Source organism: Budorcas taxicolor, chromosome 5 (genome assembly GCF_023091745.1).
Source record: "Budorcas taxicolor isolate Tak-1 chromosome 5, Takin1.1, whole genome shotgun sequence".
In the NCBI taxonomy this organism is placed as follows: Eukaryota; Metazoa; Chordata; class Mammalia; order Artiodactyla; family Bovidae; genus Budorcas; species Budorcas taxicolor.
The window spans coordinates 3,271,779-3,289,744 of NC_068914.1; the positions used below are offsets into that span (position 1 = coordinate 3,271,779).

General features: G+C 39.4%; 1 protein-coding gene across 3 annotated transcripts in view; it reads right to left on the reverse strand.

Moving 5' to 3' along the window:
* MAPK8 (mitogen-activated protein kinase 8) overlaps positions 1–17,966 on the reverse strand; it is a 95,103-nt gene that overhangs the window by 20,934 nt on the left and 56,203 nt on the right. For all 3 annotated transcript variants that reach the window (XM_052639323.1, XM_052639324.1, XM_052639325.1), the window contains exons 2-3: positions 9,308–9,478; positions 2,764–2,893 (exon numbers count right to left, since the gene is read on the reverse strand). In XM_052639323.1, coding sequence (XP_052495283.1) covers positions 2,764–2,893; positions 9,308–9,429 — 252 coding nt within the window. In that variant the 5' untranslated portion in view covers positions 9,430–9,478. The remainder of the gene's footprint in view (positions 1–2,763; positions 2,894–9,307; positions 9,479–17,966) is intronic.

Genomic DNA, 17,966 nt, shown 5'->3' on the forward strand with positions numbered 1-17,966 from the left:
TGGGTGATGAGTACATGTCAATGTAGGTCCACTGATCGTAAAAAAATGTACCCCTCTGGCGGGGGGTGTTAATAATGCAGGAAGCTATGCATGTATGCAGGCAGGGGATATATGGGACATCTCTGTGCTTTTCTTTACATTTTGCGGTGAACCTTAAACTGCTCTAAAAACACAATTTTATACACACACACACAAACTATACCAACAGAAGAGCTCCAGAAAATCCATTCCATTTATAAACATTCAGTTATTATGGACCTATATTACACAACCCTCTACATAATCTTTAAGCAAATCTTAAGTGCTTTCTGCCAGCTTTTATCCAACTCAATACTTTATATCACCTCAGCCCTTTTGACCCCTGGTTTTTCATAAAACTGCACTTTCCCAGATTTCCTCATTTCCCATCTAGTTCACCAGTGTATCCACGGGCATGTAATCTTTTCCACTATGGTTTTCCAGTCCTCCCTTCTCTATCTGTACCCTTTTCCTGGGTGATACTATGTATGTTTTTTCCCTCCAAATCTATGTAGATAATTCCAAATATTCATTAAAGGTTCTTTATTTTATTAGTCTCAGATTTTCATTGCTACTTCACATGAGGTCTCTCAAAATAATATAAAATTGAATTCATTATCTTTCCAACCCAAACCTCTTACTTTTCCATAGTATTTTCTTTTTTACAACAGAAAGCACAGTGATTTTTTTACTCTTTTTCTCAATATCTGAAAAGTGAGTGTCAGTCGCTCAGCTGTGTCCAACTCTTTGTGACCCCATGGACCGTAGCCATTTGCATCATAATAAATAAAAGAAAGCTAATTCTAGTCACTATTGTCAGGGTGAGTTTCAATCTCTTTTCCCTTCCTGTGCTATTACATATGTTGAGGATTCTAACATCTCATCTAGAATGTTCATGCTGTAAAAACTTCTAACACTTAGTTCCCTAACAATGGTTTTCTGCAAATCCAGCTACCATTTTACTGTCCATTGGTAGTAAAAAGATAATATTACTCACCTTTTCAAAAATCTAAAGCCACCAAAAAAAATTCTAAAACTCCCTTGCAGTACATTCAAAGCCCTCCATGACAGGACAGCAATCCACTTCATCTCTTGCTAAGCCCTCTATTAAACTTGATACTTGAGCAAGAAGGCTGTTTCTAAAAAACTGTCAAGGCCTTTAAACATACTATCCCCTATGTTTGTCACTTTCCTACTAAATGCTACCACGTCTTCAAGGTAGGCCTCTTCTGTAGGGTCTGACAGTGCCCAGCTCTTGACAGAGCACAGCACTCTACTCTGGCCCCACAACATCTATGCTATCATGGCATTTAATGCGCTGCATAGTCTTGCTTTCACAACTGCCTCTTACTCCTTTCTACATTTTGACATACAGGAAAATACCTGACACATATTTTGGAAATGTGTTGACAATTATACTTAGAATGTTTTTCTAGACATGAACTTCATGAGGGAAGAACCCACGTTAGTCATTTAAGCATAAAGCTTTGCTTACAGAAGACTTCCAAATACATGTTCAGTACATGTTCAGTGTTAAAATTCCGAAAAATAATTCTCAGATCAGAGAGGATAAAACAAATTTGTTTAAGACCGAGGAATAAGTATCAAATTGTTCTAAATGCCTCGTAACATGCCTAACCAGATGAACTACACACTTGGAGAAATAGTGAAACCATTCTCATTAATAGCTAGGCAATCCCAGAGTAGAAGTGTGGTATCAGAGATGAAAAGCATACAAGGGCAGAAAGAGTATCAGTGGTTTTTCAGAACTGAGAAACTGAGGAGGATGGGAGATGGGGGAATGAGAGCCAAAGGAGTGGGGTTTCTCTGTGAGGTGATGAAGATGTCATAGAACCTACTGTGGCGACAGTCGTACGTATCAGTGAATATACTGGAAACCAATGAATTAAATGGACTAGTGGTACGGTATGTGAATTGTATCATAATAAAGCTGTTATATAAAAAAGATTAAAATGGATAGCTGTCTTCTTTTCCAAAAGAGAAATGAAGAAAATTACATCAATTGTACACTGGACAAAATTCAAGGACTGATTAAATGGGTGGTATATGACCACTATGAAAGAAGTATAAATTACTAGAAACATGTAAAAATTCACTGAGAAACTTTACTTCTGTGAACAGAAACAACAATACCAATAATAACAAAGAATAGCAACAGACGAGAGAAATGCAACCAGACATACATGAGAATTTCAGAAAGGCATTTTTGAATGAAAAAATATAACAGGGTGAAAGTCATATGTCAAAGTTTTTACAACCACTAGAAAACAGAATTAGGAATGTTTTACTAATTTCATTTAAATATTTTTTAAAGTTTCTGCTAAACTGCTTTATCCAATATTATCAAATAAAGTTCCAATGTCAAAGAATAATGGGAACAAATTCATTTATGTGCTAAGGTTCCAGTTTTCTGAAATGTCAGCTTAACAGAAAACAGAAAGCAGATGAGATAAACCCTACATAAAGTTCTAAAACATGTACCTGTTTAAAATTCCTCTTGAAAAGTAGATGTCAGAAAATTACACAATCTTCATTTCATAAAGTATGTTTCATCTAATGTTTAATAAAGTTGAGAAAAATTTCACAATGCAGATACACTTTTAAGCAATGTTTCAGCCCAAAGAACAATTTAAAGCACCTAGTGTTTTAAAAGATTTTGATATTCAGGTATTCATTTAGAAGTCTTGATTTTATACTTAAGAAATTTTCTGAATGTTCACTTACATTTTTGTGATTGACACATTTCATAAGAACTAGCTCTCTGTAAGCACGCTTAGCATGAGTCTGATTCTGAAATGGCCGACTTAGCTTCTTGATTGCAACGTTTCTTTCAAGAATGGCATCATAAGCTGCGCTGTAATAAGAAATTCCAAAACAACAAAAATTTAATCAAAAATCTGCAAACTTAATTATGAAACATTCATGTAGATTTACTTTCTCCAAAGATAAATGCAACTGAATCAATTTCCAGCCCTTAGTACTCAACATGTTTCTTAAAATATTAATGGATTAAAAGCAAAAATGAATTGTGAAGAAAGAGACTGCGTGTTCACTGGGGGTCATCCAAGATCCATCCAGCATACAATGGGCACATAATACACAAATCTTTAATGAGTATTCAAGTCCAACAGATATACCTTAGAGCCTAAATGAATTCCTCACCCCAAATCAACATTAAGGAAAGACACGATAAAAAATACATGTGGTCATAAATTCTACTCAAAACACTTGTTGAAGAATTCTACGTAAGTACATCACCTCCTCCTCTTCAGACACAACAAAATGAACACAGAAAGAGGAAAGTACATATAAAGCCATCTATATGAAAGACTGTTTCATAAAAGTAAACACAAAATTTGTTTTGGAGGCGAAATTAAAAATCAAGTTATTTATCAATGCTAGATTTCAGGACACCAGAAGCCACTTCGTAACTATTAATGAAACACCTATAATTCTGGGAAATCTAACACTACATTCATCAACTCTTCATCTCTCTACCATACGGCACTGACCAAATGGTACACTTCACAAATGACAGGTCAAAGAAAGTAAAGCACAAGTAAGGTAAAGTGCCTAAAAATTATAGAATAGTATGATCAAAGAGTAAAAATCATTTGGATTAATCACTGCCTGATACAGGGCCAGAGAGGTTAACTAACTCGTTCAAAGTCACCCAGAAGGTTGAGGGCAAAGCTGAGTCTAGAAGACTGAGAGATAAGGTCATGCTTTTCATCTGCTGCTGCTGCTAAGTTGCCTCAGTCGTGTCCGACTCTGCGCGACCCCACAGACAGCAGCCCACCAGGCTCCCCCGTCCCTGGGACTCTCCACGCAAGAACACTGGAGTGGGTTGCCATTTCCTTCTCCAATGCATGAAAGTGAAAAGTGAAAGTGAAGTCGCTCCGTCGTGTCCGACTCTTCGCGACCCCATGGACTTTAGCCCACCAGGCTCCTCTGTCCATGGGATTTTCCAGGCAAGAGTACTGGAGTGGGTTGCCATTGTCTTCTCCGGCTTTTCATCCTGGAGCATTATAAAAGACGATTTCTATTTGGAAAATCAGCATTTGTTGTTGTTTAGTTGCTAAGTTGTATCCAACTCTCTGCAACCCTATGGACGGTAGCCCGCCATGCTCCTCTGTCCATGGGATTTCCCAGACAAGAATACTGGGGTGTGTTGCCATTTTCTTCTCCAGGTGATCATTCTGATTCAGGGATAGAACTCACATCTCCTATACTGGCAGGGGGATTCTCTACCACTGAGCCACCAGGGAAGCCCAAAGGCAGCATAATACTGATTAAAATTATTCTCAAACCTAACTGGAACCTAAATTATTCTCTAACCTAGTCCTAATAGAGGAAAACAATAGAATGGGAAAGACTAGAGATCTCTTCAAGAAAATCAGAAATACCAAGGGAACATTTTATGCAAAGATGGGCTCAATAAAGGACAGAAATGGTATGGACCTAACAGAAGCAGAAGATATTAAGAAGAGGTGGCAAGAATACACAGAAGAACTGTACAAAAAAGACCTTCACAACCCAGATAATCACGATGGTGTGATCACTCACCTAGAGCCAGACATCCTAGAATGTGAAGTCGAGTGGGCCTAAGGAAGCATCACTACGAACAAAGCTAGTGGAGGTGATGGAATTCCAGCTGAACTATTTCAAATCCTAAAAGATGATGCTTTGAAAGTGCTGCACTCAATATGTCAGCAAATTTGGAACACTCAGCAGTGGCCACAGGACTGGAAAAGGTCAGTTTTCATCCCAATCCCAAAGAAAGGCAACACCAAAGAATACTCAAACTATTGCACCATTGCACTCATCTCACACACTAGTAAAGTCACGCTCAAAATTCTCCAAGCCAGGCTTCAACAATAGGTGAACCGTGAACTTCCAGATGTTCACGCTGGTTTTAGAAAAGGCAGAGGAACCAGAGATCAAATTGCCAACATCCGCAGGATCATGGAAAAAGCAAGAGAGTTCCAGAAAAACATCTATTTCTGCTTTATTGAGTATGCCAAAGCCTCTGACTGTGTGAAAGTCACTCAGTCGTGCCCAACTCTTTGCGACCCCATGGACCATACAGTCCATAAAATTCTCCAGGCCAGAATACTGGAGTGGGTAGCCTTTCCCTTCTCCAGGGGATCTTCCCAACCCAGGGATCAAACCCAGGTCTCCTGTATTGCAGGCAGATTCTTCACCAGCTGAGCCACCAGGGAAGCCCAAGAATACTGGATTGGGTAGCCTTTCCCTCTCCAGGGGATCTTCCTGACCCAGGAATCAAATCGGGGTCTCTGGCATGGCAGGCGGATTCTTTACCAACTGAGCTATAAGGGAAGCGCTCACAGTTTGACTGTGTGGATGACAACAAACTGTGGAAAATTCTGAGAGAGATGGGAATACCAGACCACCTAACCTGCCTCTTGAGAAACTTGCATGCAGGTCAAGAAGCAACAGTTAGAACTGGTCATGGAACAACAGACTGGTTCCAAACAGGAAAAGGAGGACGTCAAGGCTGTATATTGTCACCCTGCTTATTTAACTTCTATGCAGAGTACATCATGAGAAACGCTGGGCTGGAAGAAGCACAAGCTGGAATCAAGACTGCCGGGAGAAATATCAATCACCTCAGATAGGCAGATGACACCACCCTTATGGCAGAAAGTGAAGAAGAACTAAAGAGCCTCTTAATGAAAGTGAAAGAGGAGAGTGAAAAAGTTGGCTTAAAGCTCAACGTTGAGAAAACTAAGATCATGGCATCTGATCCCATCACTTCATAGCAAAAAGATGGGGAAACAGTGGAAACAGTGGCTGATTTTATATTTGGGGGCTCCAAAATCACTGCAGATGGTGATTGCAGCCGTGAAATCAAAGACACTTACTTCTTGGAAGGAAAGTTATGACCAACCTAGACAGCATATTAAAAAGCAGAGACATTACTTTGCCAACAAAGGTCTGTCTAGTCAAGGCTATGGTTTTTCCAGTGGTCACATATGGATGTGAGAGTTGGACTGTGAAGAAAGCTGAGCGCCAAAGAATTGATGCTTTTGAACTGTGGTGTTGGAGAAGACTCTTGAAAGTCGCTTGGACTGCAAGGAGATCCAACCAGTCCATTCTAAAGGAGATCAGTCCTGGGTGTTCATTGTAAGGACTGATGTTAAAAGCTTAAACTCCAATACTTTGGCCACCTCATGCAAAGAGCTGACTCATATGAAAAGACCCTGATGCTGGGAAAGATTGAGGGCAGGAGAAGGGGACAACAGAGGATGAGATGGTTGGACGTCATCACCGACTCAATGGACATGAATTTGGGTGAACTCCGGGAGTTGGTGATGGACAGGGAGACCTGGCATGCTGTGGTTCATGCGTTTGCAAAGAGTGAGACATGACTGAGTGACTGAACTGACTAACTGGAAACTTGAGCTTTTTTTGTGGCTATTTCACTATATTAAATGTAGTGAAGAAATTATGTATTAAGAAATTGGCACTGCATAAAAGGATACATCTGTACATTCTATATACTGTAACTATTGCCTATATACATATATACATACACATACCAAAACATATTATCTTTATTAGAAAGTACCATTATTACAGATATATTCTTCCCAAATTAAAAAAAAAAGGCAAAATAAAAAAATCAGAGGTCAACCAAATGTTTAGAAGTTTTGATTCAGATAAAGCATGTTTTATTTTTAACCATTAACTGCATTCCTATTAATTTCTTATCTAGTATATCAAAGTAATATTTCAAACTCTAAAATTGAAAATTTCAAGTATCTCATTGAACTATTTTGTATCCAAGGAAATTAGATTTCTAATTATTGATTCTCAAATGTGCACAAATTAGAAACACCTGGGTATTCAGAGGCCCCAATCCAGACCCAATGAATCTTACTATCTAAAACTGGGGCCCAAAATAATATCTTTCAAAAAAAATTAAGTTCTTCAGTTGATTCTGACAATAATACAACAGTGACTTTAAAAAGTTATTATTTGTCTATTTCACAGTAATGTTTTGGAAGGAATAATCAAAAATTTGAAGGCATTTATTCCTTAGGACCGGTGTTACTTTCCAAAGCAATTTTTAAAAAATTCTGGTACACAAATTTCAAAAAAGCACTTACCTGAGGATTAAGTGAAGGTACTGTTAAGGCACTCCAAGCGCAGGTTGGAAAAGAATTTCCAGACACAGAGCATTTCGGAAGGGAGTGAGTTTATTAAGAACAAAGAGCAGAGATAATGTGGGCACTGTGAGCGCAGTGAACTGATCTCCTAACATACTAGGGAGAGTCAACAGTTTTCCTGAGCCAACAGCCCATTTTCACAGCCTCAAGATACAGAAAAGTCCTGCAGGTAGGCTGTCGTTAGGTGATTGGCTGGGGCGCTATAGGTGTTTACTGGAGTGGGTGTCTTTGCCTAATTTGGAGTCAGGAAGCTTGTTAGTGATGATCAGGGGGCTTTTGACAACAGTTACAAAGGGGCTCGATTATCTTTGGAGATGACCCTGGTCCTGCGTCCTGCTTCTGTGGCCTTGCTGAAAGGCTTGCACCTGTGGCTTTGGGGCACAACTCAACAGTACAGACACTATATTTTTCAAATACCATTAACCATTTTATAAACAGTATATTCCTCACAACAACCATGCATATATTAGATGGGAAAACAGGCTATAGGAGAGTAAATTTGCCATGCGTCACAAAGTTAATAAATCAGTCACAAAGTTAATAAATCAAAGAGCTAGAATCTGAATCAAGAGTTTGCTTTCAAAATTCTTTACAATATTGATAATTACATTATTTTCTTCAAATTTAACTTGTGGTTGGTTAAATGTGATTGGTTAAAATGATAACCAGCCAGCCACCAGTGCTTTATGAAATGACCCAGCTTATGCACTTTGTGGCAGCAGCAATCACAGCCCGTAAGTGAAGAATACGAAGAGAGAACAGATGTTTTTACTGTTGCCCTCCAGTCACTAGATGGTGTCTGACTCTTTGTGGACCCATGGACTGTAGTACACCAGGCTCCTCTATCCTCCACCATCTCCCGGAATTTACTCAAAGTCATGCCTGTTAAAAGTTGGTGGTGTTACTGTTCCCATTACACAAATTTATTGATTCTAATATTTCACTGTTATTTCGCTTAAGATTTTTAAAAGAAATATATTATTATAGGTAAAGCCCCTTCCTTCTCCCTTATACTCAGAGGTAAGTACTACTCTGAGTTTGGTGTTTATGAATGTTTTTACATCTTTGCATTCATAAATTATACATGATATTGCTTTATATATTCTAAACTACATATATATGTATATCCTACATCTTATTTTTAAATTCAACATTACATTTCTGATTATCCTTGTGGATACATATAGCTCCAGTTCATTTTAAATGGTATACAGCATTTCACTGTATTTCTATTCTCCTACTGATAGATTTGATGCTATTACCAATTTTTGCTATTGTAAATGGTATTGCAAAGAACAGCGCTATATATGTCTCTTTCTAGACATATGCAAGAGCTGCTTGCAAGACTTTTTCCTTGAACTTGGGAGAACTGCAGGATTGTAAACACTTAGGATTTTTAAAAGATTCAAAAACAAATCTGGTCCAAGAAGAGGTAATACAGATATAATTATGCTTGAGTGAGGCTTAGACTCCCCAACACTAGCTTATTATGCTAATTTAGTGACCTAAAATCATTAACAGAAATGTCCCAAAGAGTGTTTTGATTTTCAGTTTATTAGGAATTATAATGATCTATAAAGCCTAGGTCTTTTGTAGAAATTAGCCTGTAAATCAATTTTAAAGATACATATAGTTTTGAAACACATACAGTGAGACATTAGCTGACTTTATTCCCCAGTGTAAAATAAGATTTATGAAATTCCAGAATTTCATTACAGTGTAAAAGTGATGATTAAATGAAGCTTCTTACTGAAGAGTTAGTTATGGGAATAGACATAGAATTAATAAGCATGCCACTTATTCTTTCCTGATATAGATATTTGTCTTTATGTGGCTTAAGACCAAGTATTTAATCATAATTTACACTTAGAAATGACAGAGCTGATTTATAAAGTTATGTTTTCTGAATAATAATAAAAAGCCTTAATGTCAGAAGGAAACAACTTATTATTACAGCTTTAATTTTATAGTTTTAATTTTTTGAGGCAAGCTAAACATTTACCATGGAATTTATGAGAGGAGAAAACAAAGCAGTTAATGATTTTTTTGCCTAACTTTTGGAAGTAAAAACTTACCATACTATTCCTTGGGCTCCTGAACCTATAGGTTTTAAATTCTGATACCGTTTCAGGACTGTGAATGTAGAATCTCCAATCTCTACACTATAAAAATTGCTGTCACGCTTGCTTCTGCTCATGGTGGCAAGCAATTAATTTAATGGCTTCATCCAAAAATTCACCACAAAGCTGCAAAATGGAACAAAATGTGATGTTAACAAAATGAATTTGCTTAATCTTAAAATTCAAGTCATTACTCTGTTCACAGACTGCTAGATCATGTTAAAAGAGCTGCTTCATTACAAATCACAGTTAGAAAGAAAAAATACCACAGAGCCTAGTTAGCATCTGTTACATTTAAGAAATAACTGATAGTTTAAAAAAGACAAAAACAAAAAAAGCAAGTATTATAATTAAACATGCTTTTAAGGTCACTTACAGTTTAAAAATTTAAACTAGTCCTTTTCATGTGTTGATTATAGACAAAATTATATCTTAATTTTTGTAACTGATAAACTTTCATTTGAAAACAATCCACCATCTCACTAAGTATATGCAGAAGGAACAACAAATTGACAGGCTAGTTATCACATATCACTCCCACCAAACAAACCAACAAGCACGGAGCAGCACTCAGCTGTCACTGTAGCAGCTCCTGAGGCCCAACACTGGGTGCACTGTCTATGCTGAGGTTGTAATGGCTGAAAACTGAGAATTAGGATAGAAAATGTAAGATTAAAAAAAGATATAAGAAAATTATTTTAAAAATAAGAAAATATAAGTGAGAGAAGCATTTAGTATACTGAGATATACTAACAAAACAGTCCTGTTTTAAATTGCTTGGGTCGCCTAAAGCATAACCTAAGTTCTGACCACAGTCTTTTTTTTTTTAACCATTTGTCTGATTAAAGCCAAAGCAGGCTTTTTCTACCCATTTGAGTACTGGTTACTGACAAACCTTATTATCTATCCTTACTAGACAAAACTAGCCTATTCTAAAATGCATGCAAGGGATGTCCCTGGTGGTCCAATGGTTGACACTCTGCTTTCAATGCAGGGGTGCAGGTTTGATCCCTGGCCAGGGAACTAGGATCCTACATGGCATGAACCGCAGCCAAAAGATAAAACAAAATAAAAGGAGCCTTAAAATGCATGCCATACAGTTCCAACCTACTTTCTGTATCCCAGGATAAACTGGGAAACCAATGAGATCTAAAGAACATTTTCTGTGCATGGTCTTAAGACAATGCTAACAACAGAACAACAAACAACCAAATTCTGGTAAGACTTACAATGCAAAGATTTAATTTGAAGTGCATTAAATGCTCACTACGTGTCAGGCACTATGATGTACCCTGGGGCCAGATCACGTAGGCGTTCGAGAACTGGATACTAATAGCTTAGTTCTTAACAGGAGGATAGAGACCACCACAAAGTTAAAGTACAGAGTAAGAGAGGGCCTTGACCAGCTGCTACTTGGAGGCTACACTGTTAGAGGCGAGGGAGCAAGAGCTGGAAGAAGAAAACCAGTGAGCTACTGAATACAAATGAAAGGAATAAAATTAACACGTTTTAGGTTTGTGGGGTTAAAAAAAGTTAAAAAGTACAAACAGAATAGGCTTTAAAGAAGAAATAAAATAATTGAAAGCAATTGAGAAAGGAAAGAAACTAATTAGATAAAAGAAACGCCCAGAGGAACATCTCCAAAATCAGTAACTGAACTAGTCATGTAATACTCCAGAGAATACTGTCTGAAACCAAAAGTCTCAGTAACTTTGCGTAAGTTGAAAGACCCTAGACTTGTCAATTTCTGCAAAAAAGCCTGTGGATATACTGATTGGGACTGCACTGAGTAACAAACATCAATTTGGGGAGAAATGATACTCTAACAATTTTGCTTTTTCTCATATTCATTTCAGTTTTCTGATCCATATTCATGATACTCATTCATCCGTTCATTCTTCTTTAAGTTCCCTCAGCAACATTTTATAGTTTCCAATATACAGATCTTGCAAAATTCTGTTCAACTTCTCCATAGTATTAACAACTTTTAGATGCTATTGCGAATGTTTTTATTCTTACTTAAATTTCAGTTGTTCATTGCTAGTACAAAGAAATACAATTTATTTGTGTAGTAACTTCATGCTAAGCTCGCTTGTCACTTACTTAGTAGACTTTCTGTTCTACACACACAAGCAGTTCCGTTTCTTCATTTCTAATTGGGATGGCTTTGACTTCCTTTTCTTTCCTCACTACAATGACTATAATCCCGAAAAGAAGTGGTATGAGCAAACATCAGTCCCCCATTCCCTATCAGGGGAAAAGAATTCAGTCTTATACCACTGAATGTGATGTAAAGTGTGATACAAATTATTGGATTTTACTAGATGCCCTTTAACAGGCTGAGAAAGTTCCCTTCCAAGTCCTAGTTGACTGAGTTTTTATCACTATAGAACATTCAATTTTGTCAAATGATTTTCCTGAATCTATTCCAATAATCATAGTTTTTCTTTCTTACTTAGTAGGTTCATACAGTGAATTATGCTAACTGATTTTTGAATGTTAAACCAAACTTATACACCTGTAACAAATCTTACTTGGTCAAAGTGTTATCCTTTTTATTTTTAAATAACTACTGATTCAGTCCCATCACATCATGGCAAATAGATGGAGAAACAATGGAAACACTGACAGACGTTAATTTCTCGGGCTCCAAAATCACTGCAAATGGTGACTGCAGCCATGAAATTAACAGACGCTTGCTAAACTCAGCAGTGGCCACAGGACTAGAAAAGGTCAGTTTTCATTCCAATCCCAAAGAAACGCAATGCCAAAGAATACTCAAACTACTGCACAATTGCTCTCATCTCACACACTAGCAAAGTAATGCTCAAACTTCTCCAAGCCAGGATTCAACAATACGTGAACTGTGAACTTCCAGATGTTCAAGGCGGATTTAGAAAAGACAGAGGAACCAGAGATCAAATTACCAGCATCTGCTGGATCAGGGAAAAAGCAAGAGAGTTCCAGAAAAACATCTATTTCTGCTTTATTGACTATGCCAAAGCCTTTGACTGTGTGGATCACAATAATCTCTGGAAAATTCTGAAAAAGATGGGAATACCAGACCACCTGACCTGCCTCTTGAGAAACTTGCATTCAGGTCAGGCAGCAACAGTTAGAACTGGACACAGAACAACAGACTGGTTCCAAATAGGAAAAGGAGTGCGTCAAGGCTATATATTTCACCCTGCTTATTTAACTTATATGCAGAGTACATCATGAGAAACGCTGGACTGGAAGAAGCACAAGCTGGAATCAAGATTGCCGGGAGAAATATCAATAACCTCAGATATGCAGATGACACCACCCTTCTGCAGAAAGCGAAGAACTAAAGAGCCTATTGATGAAAGTGAAAGAGGAGAGTGAAAAGTTGGCTTAAAGCTCAACGTTTAGAAAACGAAGATCATGGCATCTGATCCCATCACTTCATGGGAAATAGATGGGGAAACAGTGGAAACAGTGGCAGACTTTATTTTGGGGGGCTCCAAAATCACTGCAGATGGTGACTGCAGCCATGAAATTAAAAGACACTTACCCCTTGGAAGGAAAGTTATGACCAACCTAGATAGCATATTAAAAAGCGGAGACATTACTTTGCCAACAAAGGTCCATCTAGTCAAAGCTATGGTTTTTCCAGTAGTCATGTATGGATGTGAGAGTTGGACTATAAAGAAAGCTGAGTGCTGAAGAATTGATGCTTTTGAATTGTGTTGGAGAAGACTCCTGAAAGTCCCTTGGACTGCAAGGAGATCCAACCAGTCCTTCCTAAAGGAGATCAGTCCTGAGTGTTCATTAGAAGGACTGATGCTGAAACTCCAATACTCTGGCCACCTGATGCGAAGAGCTGACTCATTTGAAAAGAAAGACCCTGATATTGGGAAAGATTGAAGGCAGGAGGCGAAGGGGATGACAGAGGATGAGATGCTTGGATGGCATTACCGACTCAATGGACACGAGTTTGCGTCAACCCCGGCGGGGGGTGATGATGAACAGGGACGCCTGGCGTGCTGCAGTCCATGGGGTCGCAAAGAGCTGGACCCAACTGAGTGACTGAACTGAACTGGCTAGAATTTTATCACTATTATTGACCTTTTTAAAAAGCTAGGTTTTAATTTCTGATTCTATTTTGTACTTTTCTATTTCTTTGGTTTCTGCTTTTGCCTTTACTCCACTTATTGTTTTGGCATTACTGTTATTCTTTAGTTTCTTTAAACAGACGCTTAAGAGTAATGATTTGAGGACTGCTTTTTATAATATACACACTTAATACTGTTAATTTACCCTTAGAGCAGCACTTTATAGCTTCATTCCCCAATTTTTTACCATCATATCTATATTTAATTATAAAAAAGCAAAATTTTATGGCGAGCTTACTTTATGCTATGCCCTATTTCAAGCGTTTAATACTCTTTTGCCCTCACAACAGTCCTATGAGGGTTTTCTATTAACAACTGCCTATGGCTAGAGAGTAAACTCAGTCCCTGTCACCGCATCTCACCTGGAGTCCCACACACTCCTTCTGTCTGATGTTGCGTTACATTAGGAAAGGACCCATTGTTTTTCTAATTTTACAGATGATGAAGCTGAGTCTGAAAAAGGTTACCTATTGGTTACAAAGTTAGTAAGGAGTAAAGTGAGGGGTTTTTGTGTGTTGTTTGAGTGAGGATTTGAGTCCTTCATCCATACACTATATATACTGAGTCCAAGATAAACAAGTCTTGGTGCTGAAGAAGAAGATACAAAGGAAGAGGAGAAGTTATAAACATGCTGAATCTTAAGCATGTTGAGACTGAGATGGATCCCTGAGACATCCACACGGAATTATCAACTTGTTAGCTAGATACAGAACTAAACCTCAAGGAGATGTCTGGGTGGAAGATACAAATTTAAGAGTTGGCATTGTTATTAAAGCAATGAGAAAGAATGGTATTACTCAAGAGGATGTTGTAGCAAGAAAGGCTTGAGTCAGCTTTGTGGATACCCACAGTTTAATGAGCAATTAGAGAGAGATAAGCCAGTAAAGAAGCCAGTGAAGGTGTAGCCAGAGACAGAGACAATGAGGAGAACACACTGAAGAAGCCAGAGGAAGACTGCGTTAGAGAACAGAGTGGCCCAAAGTGCCGAACGCTGCAGAGACGTCCAGTAAGCAGAGCAACGGGAGCGGAAGCTAGACTGGAATGAGCGCAGGCGAGAATTAAAGAACACCATTTTACAAGTAAGCGGGGGTGACTATCTCTTTAGAGAACTTTAGCAAAGAAGATGAGAGGAAATTGATGGAGAATGATATATGGTCAAGAAAGGACGATCAGATTAGATACAATATATAACATTCTACAGCATAGCATGCATAACATATATAATACAAAGACAACCTGAACATATTTATCTGTTAACAGAAAGGACTGCAAAAGATGGGAAGGGTGAGACGAGGAGAGTGAAAAAGAAAACTAACGTTTCAGTTAGAATGATCTCTCTGAAAACATAGCAAGAAATGGGATCCAAAGCATATGTGTGGCCATACAGATGAAGATACGAAAGCAGCACTGCCGCCAGAAAACACCTTCAGAAGACTAAGACAGAAGGAGCAGTCTCCAAGGTAAGGGTATTAAGGATGCTGGTGAGACTTAGAGAGGATGCGTTTGGCGTGCTGTTCTCTCCATGATGAAGCTGAAACAGAAGAGTGTTAGGAGGCAATGATACGGAGTCTGATAACTCACTCCCCTACTCAAAAAGGCCTCTTTGTGGATTAAAAACCACAAAAGTATAGGTAGAGAATTTAGATGTGACTGCTTACGTGGCTCATGGAGAAGGCAATGGCACCCCACTCCAGTACTCTTGCCTGGAAAATCTCATGGACGGAGGAGCCTGGTAGGCTACAGTCCATGGGGTCGCTAAGAGTCGGACACGACAGAGCGACTTCACTTTCACTTTCACGTGTTGGAGAAGGAAATGGCAACCCGCTCCAGTGTTCTTGCCTGGAGAATCCCAGGGACGGCAGAGCCTGGTGGGCTGCCGTCTATGAGGTCGCACAGAGTCGGACATGACTGAAGTGACTGAGCAGCAGCAGCAGCAGCTTACGTGGCTCAGGAAAAAGAAAAGACAGGCATTTATTATGCCATTTAATAGATGAGTAACTTAGGCTAAAAGTGATTCATGTGCAACAGAATGTTGCAGACATAATGAATTTCAGCTTTAGCTTTCAAAATATTCCTCTGCAAGAACACTACACTCATGTCAATGTGGCTAAATTATCACTCCCATACCCTCATGCTCTGATTTACTAATTTCCCTTTCTTTTGGGGGGAAATATTTTTCTCCTTTTTTTTTTTATATCTATGTAAATTATATCTACAGAGAGAGAGAGAAAGTCACTCAGTCGTGTCCAGCTCTTTGTGACCCCATGGACTGTAGCCTACCAGTAGTCCATGGGGTTTTCCAGGCAACAGTACTGGAGTGGGGTGCCATTTCCTTCTCCAGGGGATCTTCCCGACCCAGGGACTGAACCCAGGTCTCCCGCATTGCGGGCAGATGTTTTACCATCTGAGCCACCAGGGAAGCCTTCTACCTACCAAAGACTAGTTTAAAAATAATATTCAGAGGCCTTTTCCAGCTTGAATCTAATTTCTCATCAAAACCACCTTGTATACTTGGATACGCAGATTTTACTACCAGACTGTGTGGTCTTTCTGAGGGTAAGGACTGTGTCTCCTACACCTTCAGATTTACAAAACATGTCAGCTCTTCAAAAGAGGTAAAATTTAATAACTGCTAAAAATATTAACCAAGAACATGAACCTTTTTAAAGTAACAAATTAAAGTGTTCTGTTTATCACTGTTTTCCTTCATAAGTGGGGGGGGGGGGGGGGGGGGCGGAGACTGAATTAAGTTTTTATGACCGAAGGTTTACTTCTGTAATGTCCATACAACAAACAGGACTCAACTGCTATCAGGCCAGTTCACCCATGAAATGGTTGGTCTGGTGAGCCTGAATGTAGAGACAAACAAATTAAAGTTAGCAGTTTTATAAAACATACTTAGGGAAAAAACAGTGAGTTCAATAGAGCCATAAAGCCAAGCCTCACAGACAAAGGGAAATAATTCAGGCAATGCAACGAAGTTCAGAATTCAAGACAGCTCTCATCATCACATATCTCGATGGTAAGCCTCTGGGGTTGAAGTGGAGCCTGTCCATCTTTACTCACCTTGTTTCTATGGCTACCAACAGATGCCAACAGTGATGGTCAATGCTGCATGTCAAAGTTGTGTTAACTCTGACTAGGCCACAAGGCACACAGACACTTGTGAAACATTACTCTAGGTGATTCTGTGAGGGCGTCTGGATGACTTTAACATTTAAGTCAACAGACTGAGTAAAGCAAACTGCTCTCCTTAACGTTGGCAGGCCACATCCAGTCTGCAGAAGGCCTGAATAAAAACAAAAAAGTTTATCATACTGCAAGTAGAAGGGACTTCCTCCTGCTTGACTGTCTTCAGGATGGGATATCGTCTTTCCCATGCTTTCAGCCCAGAACTGAAATATTGATTCTTTCTGAGTCTCGGGCCTGCTGAACTTCAGGCTAGAACTTACATCATCAGCTCTTCTGGGTATTGGGCCTTTAGACCTCAAGTATTACATCAGCTTTCCTGGGTCTCCAGCACGCCAGCTTAGATCTTGGAACTTGTCAGTGTCCGTTCACATTCTCTCTCCCCCTCCCTTCCTATCCATCTACCCAGCCACCCACCCATCATTCAGGTTCTGTTTCTCTGGAGAACCCTCACTAATATAATGCCTCATTCTACTCTGAAGGCTTCTTCTGTGTAACTCTTGGCTTCTCATGGCGGCTGCATGCTGCCTTTTCTCTCCTCATCTGACTCTGCTCAAACATCATCAGCTTCTCAGAAATGCCTACATGGCTGTGTGTGCGTGCTGAGTCACTCAGTCGTGTCTGACTCTCTGCGGTCCCATGGACCGCAGCCCACAAGGCTCTTCTGTCCATGGGATTCTCCAGGCAAGAACACTGGAGTGGGTGCCGACTCCTGCTCCAGGGGGTCTTCCCAGCCAGGGGCTGAGCCCGCATCTCTCGCGTCCTCTGCACTGGCAGGCAGGCCCTTCACCACGAGCATCGCCTGGGAACCTCTGTCTTACGTGATCAGCCTGTCTAAACTAGCGCCTTCTAACCACACCCTCTTCCTCAGCCTGCTTCATTTTTCTTCAGAGCACTTGCCACTGCTGACATCTATTAGATGCTGATTATCTGTCCCCTCAAACATGAGTTTCAAGAAAGCATAAACACTGGTCTGTTTATGATTAAATCATTAGAGCCTAGAACAGTAACTGGCAAATACGGATCATTCAAATAGGTGAATGAACAAACTGGAAGTTCCCATTACAAACTGCCCATCATTCTCTTCCTCTCCAGTAGCAACTTACAGGAAAAAAGAGGTCTGTGACTGATTGATAGGTTGGATCCCCACTGCTGCTTTTCGTGCAGTTTTCATGCCAGGCTATTTCACAGACCACCAGCGTTAGGTCAAAGGTCTGCCCTGGGCTATCAGTTACGGCCAAGGTGGCAGAGCCACAATCTGCAGAATCCATCTATGCTAAGGAATTGCT